Source organism: Homarus americanus, unplaced genomic scaffold (genome assembly GCF_018991925.1).
Source record: "Homarus americanus isolate GMGI-L3 unplaced genomic scaffold, GMGI_Hamer_2.0 scaffold11022, whole genome shotgun sequence".
NCBI lineage: Eukaryota > Metazoa > Arthropoda > Malacostraca > Decapoda > Nephropidae > Homarus > Homarus americanus.
In genome coordinates, this window is record NW_024737068.1 from 15,440,712 (window position 1) to 15,458,412 (window position 17,701).

The 17,701-nt window shown below is 39.7% G+C and overlaps 1 protein-coding gene across 2 annotated transcripts in view; it reads right to left on the reverse strand.

Moving 5' to 3' along the window:
• Positions 1-17,650, reverse strand: part of LOC121873001 (vam6/Vps39-like protein) — a 44,977-nt gene extending 27,327 nt beyond the window's left edge. Inside the window, exons 1-13 of one of the 2 annotated variants that reach the window (XM_042376234.1) lie at positions 17,546-17,650; positions 17,179-17,276; positions 11,913-11,991; positions 10,455-10,628; positions 9,695-9,795; positions 8,680-8,883; positions 8,007-8,187; positions 6,643-6,772; positions 6,065-6,188; positions 5,335-5,464; positions 2,902-3,044; positions 1,665-1,820; positions 1,176-1,404 (exon numbers count right to left, since the gene is read on the reverse strand). In XM_042376234.1, the coding sequence (XP_042232168.1) occupies positions 1,176-1,404; positions 1,665-1,820; positions 2,902-3,044; positions 5,335-5,464; positions 6,065-6,188; positions 6,643-6,772; positions 8,007-8,187; positions 8,680-8,883; positions 9,695-9,795; positions 10,455-10,628; positions 11,913-11,985 (1,645 nt within the window). In that variant the 5' untranslated portion in view covers positions 11,986-11,991; positions 17,179-17,276; positions 17,546-17,650. Of the gene's footprint in view, positions 1-1,175; positions 1,405-1,664; positions 1,821-2,901; positions 3,045-5,334; positions 5,465-6,064; positions 6,189-6,642; positions 6,773-8,006; positions 8,188-8,679; positions 8,884-9,694; positions 9,796-10,454; positions 10,629-11,912; positions 12,101-17,178; positions 17,277-17,545 lie in introns of those variants that run through there. The other variant, XM_042376235.1, reaches the window with a different exon arrangement.
• Positions 17,651-17,701: the final 51 nt, after the last annotated feature.

The window sequence follows — 17,701 nt, forward strand, 5'->3', positions numbered from 1 at the left end:
TTAAAATCCATCCAAATCATTTTCCTTGTCATCGTCTGCAGCACCAAACAGCTTCTCCCAGTCCTCTCCTTGAACAGGGCTAGAGGGTACACGTGTTTTTCGAATCGTTTTCAGTTAAAAAACTGTTACATCACACGTATATTTTACCTAAACTGCGCCTGAATGAATATATTCTTGGAAATAAATAGTAGTTCTGCTGAAACATGATGTATTTCAATGTAAAATAGGAAATAATACATGATGAAAACAAAAGACTTTACCTAAGCTTCCGATGTTCTTGAGATGTTATTCGTTTTTTTAATAGTTTTCGGTTAAAATACTGTTATATTACAATGATATTCTATTCATACTGTGCTTGATATAATACATTCACGGAAATGTCATATTTTTGCTGAAATTACGTACGTATTACAGTGGAAAGTGGGATAAAATCGTGACGAAAACAATGACTTCGAGATATAATGCAATATTAACCCCTAAATCGGTTAATTCGGACAATCGGCTAAAACGGGGTATGCTAAAACGAACGGATCCTACTACGAATATTCCTTGGGACCAGATGCATTTCAGTTTTTGGAATTTTTTGGTTTTCAGAATGGTTAGTTTTTTTTTTTTTATAGGGATCAGCCCACCCGGGCACAGGTCACTGACCCACATTGGGGCCTGGGGGCTAAAATATAATAATAATAATAATAATAATAATAATAATTATAATAATAATAATTATATTAATAATAATTCATAGGTCTAGGTCGTGTTTCTCACTTTTGATCTTTTTTTCATTCTTGTATTTCTTTATTATTATTATTATTATTATTATTTTATTATTACAGTATTATTGTTATTATTATTATTGTTATCATTCTTATTTCATTTTTGTGTATTTTTTATTAAAAATCTTATTTACTATGAATAATTATTATTACCGTATTACTGTATTATCATTATTATTATTATTATTATAATTATTATTACTATTACATTTTCACCCCCCAGGCCCCGATGTGTGTTAGTGACTCGTCCGGTGGGCTGAAAAAAAAAATTGCTCCACAATTTTTTTTTCGGTTTTCAGAGCTTTTCGGTTTTTGGAATTTCGGATAAAGGGTTGTCAACCTGTATATAGTACTGTATAAAAAACTATATGAATATGTGAACACAATTTGGTTATACTGTACCAAGATGCTGTAAATAGTTGACAGTGTGTTGGTGGCCACACAGGGGTGAGTCAGGTCTCTTAGCATGCCTGATCAACAGTTGAAGAGCTCGTTGATGAAGACCACGAGTCTGTAGCAGCAGGACGAGCTCCGGGTACTTGTGGGAGTGGCGTAAAACGCGCTCCCCTTCCACTACACTCACACGGCTATCACGCATCCGAAGCAGAGGCTGAACAAGGCTGTCATTGGTCTGTGGAGAAGAGAAGAAAATGAATAAATAGAAGATATACTGTACATAAGAGCATAAATATTCCACTATAAACTTGACTAAAACTTCTCCTCTATAATGTTAATGAGCACAACCCTACCCTCTCAGTGATGTTAATGACAGAACAGTTATCATGGACACCTATTGAGGTTGGTAGTGTCGTGTGGACTAAGACAACACTCTAATGCTCTGTATCCAAAAATGGTCAACAATGGAGCTATATTTACACATGTTTTCCTCACCTGCACATAACACTTCAACAATGTTGTGTCAATGATCTGGAGTTTCTCATTGCGAGACTTTAAACTTGCCGCCACAGCTGCCGAAGAGGAGAACTTGTTGTCACCGACATCTTCAGTGCGAGCTTCACTATCACTGCTACACAGCTGATGACGCATCTATAACATTATAACTAATGTTACTAACATCTTCAAAACTTCTGTCACTAAAATTTCAATAAAACATAATTTTAATCTTTTTTTTTTTTTACGGGAATTAGCCCACCCGGGCACAGGTCACTGACCCACATCAGGGCCTGGGGGGCGAAAATGTAATAATAATAATAATAATAATAATGATGATGATGATGATGATGATGATGATGATGATGATGATGATGATGATGATGATGATGATGATGATGATGATGATGATGATGATGATGATGATGATGATGATGATAATAAAGAACCATAAAGAAATGCAAAAAATTAAGAAAAAAAAATCAAAAGTGAGAAACAATATACAGTATGTATGTTGTGTTATCAATAGTAAGAGAAACAATTGAGACCCTGCAATTGTGTGTAAATGAGGCAAAAGTCAGATCAGCAACCTGGGACTTGGTCACAATTTTCGTGATGCCATATGGCAGCAGGGTCTACCATTAGACAACACATTATGCTTCCAATATCTTCCCAGGCGGTAGTACCTCCCTGTTTGATAGCTGCTTACGACCTACTTGTCTATTCTCATAATATATTGTTTTGTACGGGATCTTTCTTATGTCAAATCATAAACAAAAAATAAAGTAAATAAAAATAAAACTTGATGAATGAACACAATAAATCCCAAAATGGAAAGTTCAGTTGAGTGTGTTTTAAACATTGCTACAGTAAGATACATACAGTACAATATCTTTACACTTCTCATGTGCTGTACCACCCAGACAACACTCTGATCGGTGGTGGGCATGCCTGCCTCTCAACATATGTCCTGGGTTCAATCCCTAACCCAGGACAGTTGTGAGAAGGGTGTTATCCAGTGTTACACTACTAAACTTGGCAGGTTTTCTCCAGGTACAACAGTTTCTTCCTGTACTAACACAGAATAATGAAGGTTGTAACAAAGAACACCAGAATAGCTAGTACAGTAAGCTGATAAGTGGTAAAATAATCCATTAAATGTTATACAAGCCTTAACCCACTCACCAAAACATTCCCTCATTTTAAAGTTTATCTTAACACTAAGTACTGTACTGACCTCTAACAGGAAGTGAATTAGAGCCTGGAGTGCTTGCTCTAAGTCCGCTCCACTGAGTGCCGGGATGGGGTACGGGTAACGGAGTCGGCTACGGTACTCCTCGGGAACCATGTCCGGATACATGCCAATAACAAATGGAAGATCTGTGGATGTGATAATTTGTGTTGTGGTGTATGTGTAGTACCACAGAGGACACCATCTTGTGCTTATAATTAAGGCACACAGAACCAAAGGTAGACAAGCAGCGGAAATGAAAAAGAGAAAAATGCAGTTAATGTTAGCAAACATTTAAATTGCCATAACATTGGAACCAGTGAAGCTATTGAAGTGATTAAGTGGCAGACTGTAGCAGATTTAATTGATACTTGTGAATGACATCGTACGTATTGTTTTCTGGCATACCGGTGCTTGCCCTACTGTGCTCCTCAATTATACTATACAATACTATACACATTTGCAATAATATAAGATACTTAAATACAGTAGTACCCCGATTTACGCGGTCAGTTGAACCCATGGGGTACCGCGGAAAGTGAAAACTGCGTAAAGTGAACAACAGAACATATGGGATTAATTCCAATAGAGACTGGCCCAACCCCCAAACTCCACTTTTTCCGACACAATACCTGTGTTGTAGTAAAAATAACATCTTAATTTTATGATGGTATGCATACACAATTAATATTTAAGAGAAATACAGTCGCCAGGTTAATGTCCATTCAAATAATGGACTCAACTCCCCCCCCCCCTCTCCCTTCCCAAGCTCGCTGGCTCCTCCCTCTCTGAGAAATGTTTGGGTGAAAACACTAGATTTTAAGGTATAGTAATAAATAATACCTCAGACTAAAGTTAGGATAATATAATTGACATTTCTGGATTCCTTGCAGGTCAGGGAATATTTTGAATGTAAACTTTATATATTTTGCACAAAAGATAAAATATTTGCTTTGTGTAAACCATATCATTACATTAGACCTAAAATTTGTATGTCTAATGCAAAATCCATGATGTTCATATTCAAAATGATCATCATATTGCAAGAATTCCAGCAATGTAAATTATATTCCGGCTGGGTAATTTGTATGAATTTTATGAGCAAAAACAAATATCTTCACTAGATAAAAAAAAATATACGTCACCCAGACACTATCTGTCAATCAAAATACCCCACCTCTGTCTCCCCCTCTTCCCACGATCGCTGGGTCTCTCCCTCCCTCCCTACCCCCCACCTTCCCTCCATATCAGAGAAATGTTTGGGAGAAAACAGTATATTTACATTTTTAGTAATAAATAATACCTCAGCCTAAAGTTAGGATAATATAATTGACATTTCTGGATTCCTTACAGGTCAGGGAATATTCTGAATGTAAACTTCATATATTTTGCACAAAAGATAAAATATTTGCTTTGTGTAAACCAAATTATTATATTAGATCTAAAATTTGTATGTCTAATGCAAAATCCATGATGTTTATATTCAAAATGATCATCATATTGTAAGAATTCCAGCAATGTAAATTATATTCTGGCCGGATAATTTGTATGAATTTTATGAGCTAAATAAAAAAATTATACTTCACCCGCGTATATGAGTAGATGCACCGCATAAAATGAAATTCCGTTTCTGGCGAGGTACCGCGTAAATGTAGAATCGCGTAAAGCGAAACCTCGTAAATCGGGGTATTACTGTAGTTCAAACAAAGGAGTTAAGATGGGGGGACTGTTCCTGACATGCCACCTTATAAATGAGAGGTGAATTAAGTGAAAAAGCTCACTACAATTCGATACTGAAGCTTTGTGACCATACCATAATAATGAAGCTTTGTGACAACTCCATCATAATGAAGCTTTGTGATCACACCATCATGATGAAGTTTTGTGAGAACACCATCATAATGAAGCTTTGTGACCACACCACTATAAATGAAGACTGAAGAGCTAGTGTATTATCAACATGTTGTACTCTTTAAAGGAGACTCCCTTGTTGTGTGCAGTATCTTTAAGTCCACACCAGCCCAATACATTATCTCTCCAACATAATCAATGACATAATCCAATCTTCTCATATATAAAAGTTATCTTAACACAAAAAAACATTACTTAGTGTGTACTTTCTCTCAGTAGTCATTATGTGTCACTAGATCTGTTCACTACAGGATGTTGTCTTCAACCTCTTCACTATAGGTCACCACTTTTAGAATTTTACTTTACTAATCCCAGTTGATTTTCTTCAGCAGAGAGGAGCCCCATACACAAGGGGTTACGTACACATACTGTATAGAATTATGTAGAGTGAAACATAAAGTATAATCCTACAAAATAGATGACAGTGACAGTCACCATCCCTACAGCTAATTCCACAAATGATGGTAGCCATTTAAGGGTTAAGAAAATGTTCAAACTTCAGCAAAAATCACTAAAGCTTCACCAGACCTGTGTTGAGAGTGAAGAAGAGTTTCATGGCATCTGGGTAACTTTTACTACAGAAGAGATGAATAGCTTGTAGGTGCTGGATGTGTTTCTGCATCTGAGTCTTGGCATCCTCATCTTCATCCCAGACATCCTGTGCCGGAGAAAACAGCTTATGAGACATTATGTCATAATAACATTAGCCAGTTATCAGGAACATGCGGAGGTGGTGGTACTGTAAAGCGCTGCCACGAGTATCTCTCACCAATGTGTCCTGGGTTCAATTCCCAGCCCCAGACAGATGTGAGAAGGGTATTAAACAGTGTGACACTACCAAACTTGGCAAGTTTTCTCCGGGTACTACAGTTTCCTCCTGTACTAATACTAGACAATAAAGTTCCTTACAGAGAACAGACCAACTGCCTAAATAGCTGATAAAACTGATAAGAGGTGAAATGATAAATATATTAGTATCCACAATATATTAATTACTGCGCTTAAGTTTCACGTGTCACTAAAACCCCATTGAGACTAGAAGATAAGACACACACGCAACAGTTGGATTTCAGCATTATGATTTATCTGGTACAGTATTACAGATACTCTCCAGATACAACTATGCACATACAAGACTGTCCTGTACTAACCTTATTTCCTACCCAATTATATCAAATCTGTGTCCTTAGTCCACATTACAAAGAACAAACTGTATCACTAAATATTCCTTTATGTTTTGTCATAATTGATGACGTACCACAAGTTTCAGCGCCAACCCGAATTGTTTTTCTCCGAGGAGTTGCGGAATCTGTTGGTTGATGGGGATGGAGTGTAAACACCAGACATGTGATGACGACGCTATGTACACCTGACTCTTCCCTCTGTAAAGTACGGTAATCTGACATTGAGGTTGAATAACACAATCTGACATTAGGATTTAATATATATAAAGGCAATCTGACTTTATATATAAAGGTAATCTTACTTAAGATTTAATTTACATAAGTGTTTTAACACACACACACACATATGATGGCATTGCTAAGACCTCTTGGCATCAAAACAGGTAAATTTGCCATACTCATCCACACCTGAAGCAGCTCGGCCTACAATAACAACAACAATATATGATGACTTAATACCACAACACCAGAGCATAAATGTGTACTGTATGTTGTCAGTTGGTTTGATTTTCTGACAATAACAGAGATTGTTGTAATATGTTCTGAGTCTAGTGATAAGTGAGTGCCTTACTTGGCTAGATTAAGTGAGGTTTGGTTAGATTAGGTTAGGTTAGAGTGTCTAACTTGGTTAGGTTAGGTTAGGGTGCCTTACTTGGTTGACTGCCCCACAGCCAGGAGCTTGGGTTTGTCTAAGTTGAGGACCTGTACAGTAATTTGAGGTTCTGTCGTCTTTATTTCTATATTCTTAGGCAAGATGGCTATCAAGTATGGTTTGTCATATGCTGAAAAAAATGAATATAATTAAAATAAAGTTTCACATAACAATTAAATGCATTTTAATATTAATTATATTTTAGCAAAATTACCATACTGCATTGATGTTGGAATGCAATAATAAATAAGTAATATCTCTGATTGCCAGAATCCCTCTTAACAGGAACTCTCCGATAACCGGAATTGAAATTATCTCAGAAAATCGTTCCCAAAGCTGGAATTTTCCGGAAAATTCTGACTTTGGGAACGATTTTCCGAGGAGCACATTTTCTGGAATATTCTGAAAAAATTTCCCAGGACCCGGAAAATTCCAGGGACGAGGAATTCTTAATCCGGGTTTGAGAGATGAAAATTCCTGGGATGGGGGATTTTTTCCGACTTTGAGCAATGAAATAATGCATCATACTGGATAATTCCGGTACCCGGAAAAATTACGGGGATGGGGGATTTCTTTCCAGGTTCAAGAGCTGATGTAATGCATAGTTTATGGAACTTCCAGGAAAATTTTCCCGTTACCCAGAAAAATCTTGGGATGGGATTTTTTTCCGGCTTTGAGAGAGTCGTTTGGTCACCCAGAAGGCTCTCATACCCAGAAGTACTCTGCACCAGTTGTTACGGCTAATGGAGATGTATGTTTTGCTTTGCACTATCAGGAGACACAATCAGAATATATTCCATACAAAAGAACCTCAAATGAATAGGTAGAACATCAGTAAACCTCCGGCCAGGGAGCAGTGAGGTACTGTACCAAAGTTTTTCCGTAATTTGTACTAAAAAAAAATTATCCTACCGTACATGAATTTTTTTGGGGAGTCACTGGTAAAACATTGTACAGTACCATAATTTCACACCCTAAAAAAATAAATCTAGGAAAAGTTAAAAGGAAAAATAACGGCAGTTACGTTCCTGAAAAACACTGCCCTGTAATAACTACTGACTCAGTGGTAATTAAGCGTAGGATTGAGAACACCAACATTACTGTCATATTTTTTCTACAATTTATTATATAATTGTTAGTTTTTATGCATTCTTTTATTATAACTACAGTATACTTTAGTGTGGTAATGTATTTAATTTAGAGAAAAAATACATTAAATAGGGGAAAAGTATTGTACAGTGTGTTAGTCTACGCTGATAACTGATAGAAAATGTAGCCACGAAGAACAAAAATTATGAAATAATACGTTGTGACTCACTTAAATGTTTTTAATGATAAAATGCAAGAAAAATTAAATAACTTACCTAGAGAAAGTGGTTGTTCTACCCACTTAAGTGTATAACTGCAAGTGGCATTCCCATCAGCATCAACAAAGATAGATTCCTTGTCATGAGCCAAAGCTAACTGCTCCCCGTCCACCATTCTAGTTATGAGGGGCTCTTGGCTGCGACCGGTGGCAAACAGTTCCTTCTGTTCACCTGTCAGCTGAAATCATCAAACTAATTAATATCTAATAATTTAAAACTCTACACTAAAGAATCCCCCAACTATTACCCCAGATGAGAGGAGCCTGGACTAGGGGCCGGACAAGTAATATTTCAAACCTGTTAGTCCAGCACTTTTCCAGTGAATATGTAGGTTATTATGAGACAAAAATACCTGGACAGGAATTAGTTAGTTGCTGTGTGATGCCACCTTCCTGTACATGTTTAATCAGTGAGGTCCATCATGCAGCGAGGTGACAGGAAGGGAGCTGTGTGTGTGTATGTGCTTGACCTGACGCTTTATCGTGACATCACAGTTGAAATGATCCTTCCTATTTCTATTGGTCTATTCTCACAATGCCCTGACCTGACCTGACCTGCAAGTGTGTGAAAAAGCTCCCAGTGATTGCTGTATAAGTAAAGAAAACAGTAAAAGGACTTTCATTTTGTGTATTTGGAACCATAGAGGAGAAATGGAGCGACAGATGTTTACCTTGACCAGCCAATACTCATGTTTAAAGGCTACAGCAATAGCTTCCATGCACCAGGTTAAAGCTCGGGGCACATCCGGTAAGGCCAGATCTTCGCGAAGCTGATGAAATTTTCTGGCTTTCCAGTAGAAGAGCTGAAGCTTGCGTCTGACGGCCACCACCAGACGCACAGTGACCACGCCATCCCCCGTCAACGACACGTGATGCTGCACAGACAAAACATCAGCTATATAATTATTTTTTATCTTTTAAGAAGTCTGGTGAATATTTTTGTTTTCCTTCATGTGTTACTAATTACTGACCACTTATGTTGAGTAATAAACTATCTGAGTAGAGGGAAATGTCTTTATGATATGAGACAATAAAGTAATGGGTGTGTTGAGGCAGGCAGGCAGGCAGGGATGATGATACATCCCTTGATCAGTTGTATCTCTTGGCTTCACTTATTCTGAGAGACTTCCTCTTACAGCCACCACTAGAAGCTATTCCAAGAAACCTTAAATCTAACAAAATCTTAAAAAAAAAAAAAGATTTAACAGCACAAACTAGAGAAAGTTAACAGTAAAACCTGTGGCTGCTAAGAATATATGACACATAAATAAAGTGTTGAAGGAACAAACATTTTTGGTGTGTACAGTAGGTGGGGTCAGGTCACCACTTGAACGGAGACAAACAGTGACCTCCAACACATACGGTACTGTGAACCCCACAAGTAATCACATGAACCAACAAAATCTCATATATCACACAATTGAGATTCTGGACTTTGTTCTGAAATTGCAAATATTTGTCTAGAAAGCCCAGTGTTTAAAAAAAAATTAAATTGTGAAATAATCAAATCCAAAATTATTAAGGTTTACAGTAATCCATGAAGACTTGGCTGTACTCTGTGTTAAAAGTCACTACTGTAGTTCCTCAAATACTGTATAATAAAACAACACATAAAGACAAGACACGCCATTATACTTTACTTCCTGTGGCTCAACAAACGTACAGCACACCTGACCGTTAACTCACCTTAATATCAAGATCAAAGGCAGTAGCACCTTTAGTCTGGGATAATGTACAGAGTAGAGGCAAATTGAAGGCTGTCAGATCATGTACACTTACAACATTATCTGAAACATACATAATAAAGTAAAGAAACATTAACAGATTAAACCTGTGCTGATAATGAAGGTTTTCCTGTAGAGGTAACAATGAATAATTCTTTATTATCTATTTTTTTTTTAACCTAACCTTTGTCACTTTCTTCAAGACCCAAATTTAAGGGCTAAAAAGAAGGGCTGACTTTGAGGGTTGACTTTGAAGGCTAAGATTAAGGGCTTTTAAAAGCTGAATAAAGAACTATAGCAGATGTGATTAGTTAAAATTATTAGTTAAATTTACCCAATTTATAAAACTTACACAGTACTGTATTTGTGAAGGATTAATCTGTGCAATATGTGTGAATTAGTATACTGTTCAAGAGTGGAAAATGGTCAGAAAATAAAAATGATGACGATGCTTGACTAAATAACTTCAGGGTGTCTCAGAAAAATGTATACAGTACACTCTACAGATTTTCAAGGAGATTCCATGAAGGCTTATACAGTACAGTGCTGTATCACAACAGCATCATTGTTGATGTGTGAGGTTTCCCACAAGTGAGGACAACATTGCTGTTATAATATAAGCCTTCACACAATCTCTGTGAAATTTTTTGAAGCAGACTGCATACAGTGTTGAGACAACCCATGAACATCCACATCACATCAGATAATTAACCGTACAGTACCTGATAATGACACAATGATTTGGTGTTCAGGGATAACAGCCACCTGAACTATTGGCTTGCGTGAGAAGTTCTTGTTGGAGCAGAGAAGAGCCACGTCCCAGCGTCGCGTGGTGCCGGGAGTCACCGTGTACATGAGCAGGTGGCCTTGTCTCGTCCCCACCACTAAGTTACCATCTGAACAAAAAGCTGTATCTCAGATTAATAATATAACATAGCCGTCATTGTAAACATCACCGTGAATGTTTGTAAACAAATAACAACACATCTGGCAGTTATATGTACAGTCACTCATAAAACTATCTTTACTTGGGTTGAGGGGGGGGGTCGATGAATGTCAGTATGAACACTGTGACTCCTGTTGTCTCAGTAGGGTTGTCAAAATCCTTCATCTGTTGTCATAATTTCTCAACACAATTTTGTATAGATAGATTTCTGAGTGACAGTACATTGTGTTCATGAAGAAAAACAATAGACAATTGAAAATACAAAATTGCCAAATAATTTACAGTTTTGTCAAAGTCAGGAAGAACAGCAATTGTCTTCAATACAACTAGTTGAACATAGGTCGTTAATGTTCACAAAAATGGGTTATATGTTAGGTCACTTGTGCAGGTAAACTATCTATTAAATGTCAGTTTTTAATCATGCTTTTTATTTTTTTCATAATTTTGGTTACTAACATGTTTAAATTAACTGTTGCAACACACTCATTATTGGCCGTAACTCTTAGAACACACTCATTATTGGCCGTAACTCTTACAACACACTCACCATTGGCCGTAACTCTTACAACACACTCACCATTGACCGTAACTCTTACAACACACTCACCATTGACCGTAACTCTTACAACACACTCACCATTGACCGTAACTCACTCACCATTGACCGTAACTCTTCACCATTGACACTCTTACAACACACTCACCATTGACCGTAACTCTTACAACACACTCACCATTGACCGTAACTCTTACAACACACTCACCATTGACCGTAACTCTTACAACACACTCACCATTGACCGTAACTCACCATTGACCGTAACACACTCACCATTGACCGTAACTCTTACAACACACTCACCATTGACCATAACTCTTACAACACACTCACCATTGACCGTAACTTTACAACACTCACCATTGACCGTAACTCTTACAACACACTCACCATTGACCGTAACTCACTCACCATTGACCGTAACTCTTACAACACACTCACCATTGACAGTAACTCTTACAACACACTCACCATTGACCGTAACTCTTACAACACACTCACCATTGACCGTAACTCACTCACCATTGACCGTAACTCTTACAACACACTCACCATTGACAGTAACTCACTCACCATTGACCGTAACTCTTACAACACACTCACCATTGACCGTAACTCACTCACCATTGACCGTAACTCTTACAACACACTCACCATTGACAGTAACTCACTCACCATAAGCCGTAACAGCTTCAATCTGTAGTGGAAGTTTCTCCAGGATGGGAATGGCCTCATAAGCATCATGCATACTGTACTGGTGGAGATTATCTCATAATAAAACAGTAAAGAGTGGAGACATGAGAGAGACACTGATAACTTTGTTTACACCAACAGCTGATGTGACGTCACCTGATGCCAACCACATTCACTGTCCATCCAAATATTTATTTTTATCTATTATTACGCTCTATATGTAAAAACATTACCCAATTATTATCAAAAAATATTACATTTATCTATAATTCCGATATTTACTTACTATCGGTTGAATTCATTACTCAGGAATTTTTTGTCCTATTACGCGCTTTTTGAAACACTGTCTACCTTCAGTATACAAGATAATATTATATGTATTAGTTATGACACTCTGTCTACCTGTCTACCTTCAGTATACAAGATAATATTATATGTATTAGTTATGACACTCTGTCTACCTTCACTATTGGAGCAAGCATTTAAGGCACCTCTGCCAGCAGTAACCAAGTCGTATTACAGGTGCCACAAAGAATTTTCCTTTCTTTTCTCGTGTGTAAGTGCTCTTTCTCAATGACTGAAATTGTGCCTACAATCCACCATTCATAGGGAGATACAGTGTACACAGTGATAGCACAAAGAGATATATTAGTTGATGAGAACTGGAAATGAAAATGCAATTTAATAATAGTTAAAAAAAACAACAAGCCGGGCTATCTTGAACAGCATTTTATTGCCGCCCCAAAGAAAGTTTCTTTGTGTGTGTGTGTGTGTGTGTGTGTTAAGGACCGAGTGGGCATATGATCCGTTATTCATGGCAAGATACAGTGTACATAATGATAGTACAGTACATAGATAACAACAACTCGTCGAGGAGAACCGAAAAAAGGGAAAAACAGGAGGATGCACCTGGGGCGTACCAACGGTAAGGAGGCGTTTCATATGTCCCAACGGGATGAAGAGACTGCACTATTTGAGACTGAATGTGAGAAGGACCTAGGTGTGTATGTTGACAATGAGCTGAAATTCTCGGGTCATTGCGAGAAGAAGGTAAATCAGCCAAATAAATTATTGGGTCTTATAAGAAGGTCGTTCAGATATCTAGACGGTCCGTCCCTCGTAACGATCTTCAAGAGTGAAGTGCTTCCCCATCTGGAGTAGTCACTCCGTCTGGTCCCCGAGATATGCGAGGGACTGTCAGTTGGTTGAACATGTTCAAAGGAGGGCCACCAGAATGGCGCCTGCACTTCGGCACCTCAGCTACCCTGAGAGATTGGAGCGCCTGAACTTACCTAGCTTATACTACAGACGGGCAAGGGGCGACCTAGTTGAGGTGTATAAGCATCTCAAGGGGCACTACTCAGTCGAGTGTCCTTACTTGGAGCTGGCGGACGCTCGCCCCACATGGGGTCACAGCTCAAGATTGAAGAAGTCGCAAGTCCAGAAAACTGTGAGGGCAAACTTTTTCGGAGTGAGAGTTGTGAACTCTTGGAACAATCTACCAGAAAGTGTTGTGACGGCACCGAGTGTGAGCACTGTTGGCAAGTACTGGGCATGCACCGGCTCCTGATTGTACTTGAACCCGCTCCGGTGTTGGTCAAGTCTGGTCTTGAAAGAGCTCACACTCGGTGTCGTCACAGCACTTTCAGGTAGATTGTTCCAAGAGTTCACAACTCTCACGACGCGTTGCAGATTGAGAGTATTTGTACAGAGGTTCTGAATACGTCATACCATCCTCAGGATGTGAGGAGGCTGGGACAAAAGCAGGGGGATAAGCCTCGCCCCCTCAGGATCACACTAGTGAGTGAAGAGAAGAATTGGGAAATTATTCGGCAGGCAAAAAACTTAGCAAGGAGCGAGACATTTCGGAATGTATTCATTCACCCAGATCGCATGATATTACAGAGGGAACAGCACAGGAAGCTCATGCAGGACTTGAAGCAGAGGAGGGAGGAGTCGAGGTTGAACAGGGACGGGTACTAGTAGCGGTACACCCTCCACCAGCTCTACCTCCCACCCAGGAGGAGGCACCAGCTCTACCTCCCACCCAGGAAGAGGCGAGCGCCGTGTAAACAATTACATTTCTATTCACACTCTGCAAAACACAGTGTATTTAGCAAATGCTGCAGCTGTTGAGAATTGACGGGATCCGGAGTTATTACCAAGAGCAGAGACGTTACCGAGAACAAATTCCGACTTGAATGTCATGTACACTATACTGACACGATATAGTAGGAGTTGTAAAACTGTTGTACAAGAACAGGAGAATCGACCCAGAGGAACGTGAGTTCAGAATTGACGGATAAAACTTATTTACGAACCTTTCTCAAGTAACTTGCAAGAGGGGTGTGGTTATCTATGCTAGGCAAGACCTAAGAGCAAGCCAGGTGAGGGTACAGGGAGAAGATGTTTATGAAGAATCAAAGTGGTGTAAAATTAAGTCGAAGGGAGGAGATGTACTTATTGTCAAGTGCATCTACAGATCCCCAAACTGCAGTTTACCAAACCAAAGGAACTTAAGAGCCTTAATGAACAACGCAGTGAGGCTCAACCCAAGCCACCTCCTTATCAAGGGGGACTTTAACTATGGCGACATCGACTGGAGCAATGAGCACACGCCAAATTACTTAAATAGCCCCGCTATTCTTTTTGTAGAAACTCTGAGAGATCATTTTCAGTTCCAATATGTGAAAGACCCGACGCATTGCCCAAGCCACTGTACCTCATCATGACAAACGAAGAGGGTATGGTGGCCAAACTGGAACATCTAGCCCCAGTTGGCACCAGCCACCATGTAATGCTATCCTTCGGGTTTAATTGTTACTCGGTGCACGACATAACCAGGCCAAGGTGCAAATATTACAAGAGAAATTACGACGGGATGATGGAGTAGATGAGGGGCATTCACTGGTCTGACTCACTAAGGCATAAGAACGCGGACGCTACACTAAATACCATAGCTAGTAAAATAAATCATTTGATCGATAAATACTGTACACACCCAAGACCAAACCCAAGAGCCAGGAACCAAGCAAAGGCAGAGTGTAGAAGGACTGAAAATGAGTTCCAGAGGCTGGTTGCAAGAGAGGTCAAGACAAATCCAAAGGCGTTTTGCCGTTATGCAAACTCGAAATTAAAATCACGAGTAGGAGTATCGGATTTGAGGCTTGACGATGGTAGGTACGCAGAGTCTGACCAGGACAAAGCTGAGGCATTGAACAGCTTCTTTTCCTCGGTGTTCACAAGAGAGGGTACGAACAATCTTCCTGTGTTTGAGGATAGGCTGTACGACACAGCACTGACCCACATTGTGTTCACAGAAGAGATTATAAGAAAGAGACTCAAAGCTAAAGGTTCATAAGAGTCCCGGATTGGACATGGTCGACCCCTCCTCCTCCTCCTACAGGTTGACCCCTCCTCCTCCTACAGGTCGACCCCTCCTCCTCTTCCTACAGGTTGACACCTCCTCCTCCTACAGGTCGACCCCTCCTCCTCCTCCTACAGGTTGACCCCTCCTCCTCCTACAGGTCGCCCTCCTCCTCCTCTACAGGTCGACCTCCTCCTACAGGTCAACCCTTCCTCCTCCTACAGGTCGACCTTTCCTCCTCCTACAGGTTGACCCCTCCTACAGGTCGACCCCTCCTCCTCATACGGGTCGACCTCCTCCTCCTCCTACAGGTCGGCCCCTCCTCCTACAGGTCAACCTTCCTCCTCCCAGGTCGACCCCTCCACAGGTCGACCCTCCTCCTACAGGTCAACCCTTCCTCCTCCTACAGGTCGACCTCCTACAGGTCTCCTCCTACAGGTCGACCCTCCTCCTCCTCTGAGATCGACCCTCATCCTCCTACAGGTCAACCCTTCCTCCTCCTACAGGTTGACCCCTCCTTCAGGTCGACCCTCCTCCTCCTCCTACAGGTCGACCCTCCTCCTCCTCAGGTCGATCCTCCTCCTCCTACAGGTCAATCCTTCCTCCTCCTCCTACAGGTCGACCCTTCCTCCTCCTACAGGTCGACCTTTCCTCCTCCTACAGGTTGACCCCTCCTCCTCCTCTTACAGATCGACCCTTCCTCCTCCTACAGGTCGACCCCTCCTCCTCCTCCTACAGGTCGACCCCTCCTACAATATGTCTCTAGCCGTCACCATCACTTGTGACAAACCTATAATAGTGGTGCTTGACATTATGAAGGACCCGTAATACTTTGCCATTAACACACACACACACACACACACACGACCTTGCATAAACAAGTTTTAACCCGGTAGTCAGGGGCGGGTTTAGGATCTGATTCGAGTTGCATAAACTTTCTGAGGACCAAACTATTTACACTTAGCAACACACAACCATCCTTAGTTACACTTAACACACAACCATCCTTAGTTACACTTAACACACAACCATCCTTAGTTACACTTAACACACAACCATCCTTAGTTACACTTAACACACAACCATCCTTAGTTACACTTAGCAACACACAACCATCCTTAGTTACACTTAACACACAACCATCCTTAGTTACACTTAACACACAACCATCCTATTTACCAGCAACACACCATCATGTTACACTCACACACAACCATCCTACACAACCACCACTACATAGTTAGTACACTTAACACACAACCATCCTTAGTTACACTTAACACACAACCATCCTTAGTTACACTTAACACACAACCATCCTTAGTTACACTTAGCAACACACAACCATCCTTAGTTACACTTAACACACAACCATCCTTAGTTACACTTAACACACAACCATCCTTAGTTACACTTAACAAGAAGCCAAAAAATCACTAGACTGACATATATTATTATAATCATAATTATTTTGTTATTATTATTATTATTATCATTAAACCACTGCAAGAAATATACAGTATGTTATCCATCCTGAGTAGAACTGCAGTGTGTAGAACTGTGTGTATGCGTGGCGAGACGTTGGTGTGTGCGTGTGTGTGCCAGCCCAGATATCCTTCACCTGTAGGTTACTGGGTGCCTTGGTATTAACTGTATACCAGAGAAATGTTGCGTATGTGTGTGAGTGTGTGTATATGCGTCTAGGGTGTGTATGTGTTAGGGCCTTAGAGATGTGTGTGTGTGAGGTGGAGGCAGTAGAAAGTTGAGGAATTGTTTGTATAACATCTTTATGTCAGTGTTACCTGTACATAGGTAATGTACACCAATCAGATGGAGTGTACGTCAAGTATTATTATTCATTTCACCATATCTGCAGCTTACTTGCCGTTCACGCGATTAGTTTGTCTCTGGGCCAAGCAGGACTTGAACACTTGTCATATTGGTGAGAGATGCGTGCATTACCGCTCTACCACAAACATCTGCAAAAAATATACATTATTATTATTATTATTTAATGCTCAGAGTATAAACAGAAGAACAGTAACTTATGCACACGTTCAGGCCTAGTAGTAACCTAAAGTAACAGTATCCTAACATAATATTAACCTAACACAACCTTAACCTGAAGATTAGGCACCCCAGTATGTATGTGGCCATGATCGAGTGCTTGAAAATAACGGTTTATAATTATTGTTTCTTTGATTACTTTGAAACGTTATCTAAAACAGTTTTATATTAAAGTTCTTACCTATGTAGCCACAATATTATACCAACAGATTGTTTCAGTATGATGAGGAACACGACTTGATCTTGACAACCTTCACTTTTTACCATAGTTAAGGTTCGGGTTTTTTTCTGCGGATATAAATTTTGCATTATAAGGTTACCACATATTTATGGTGCC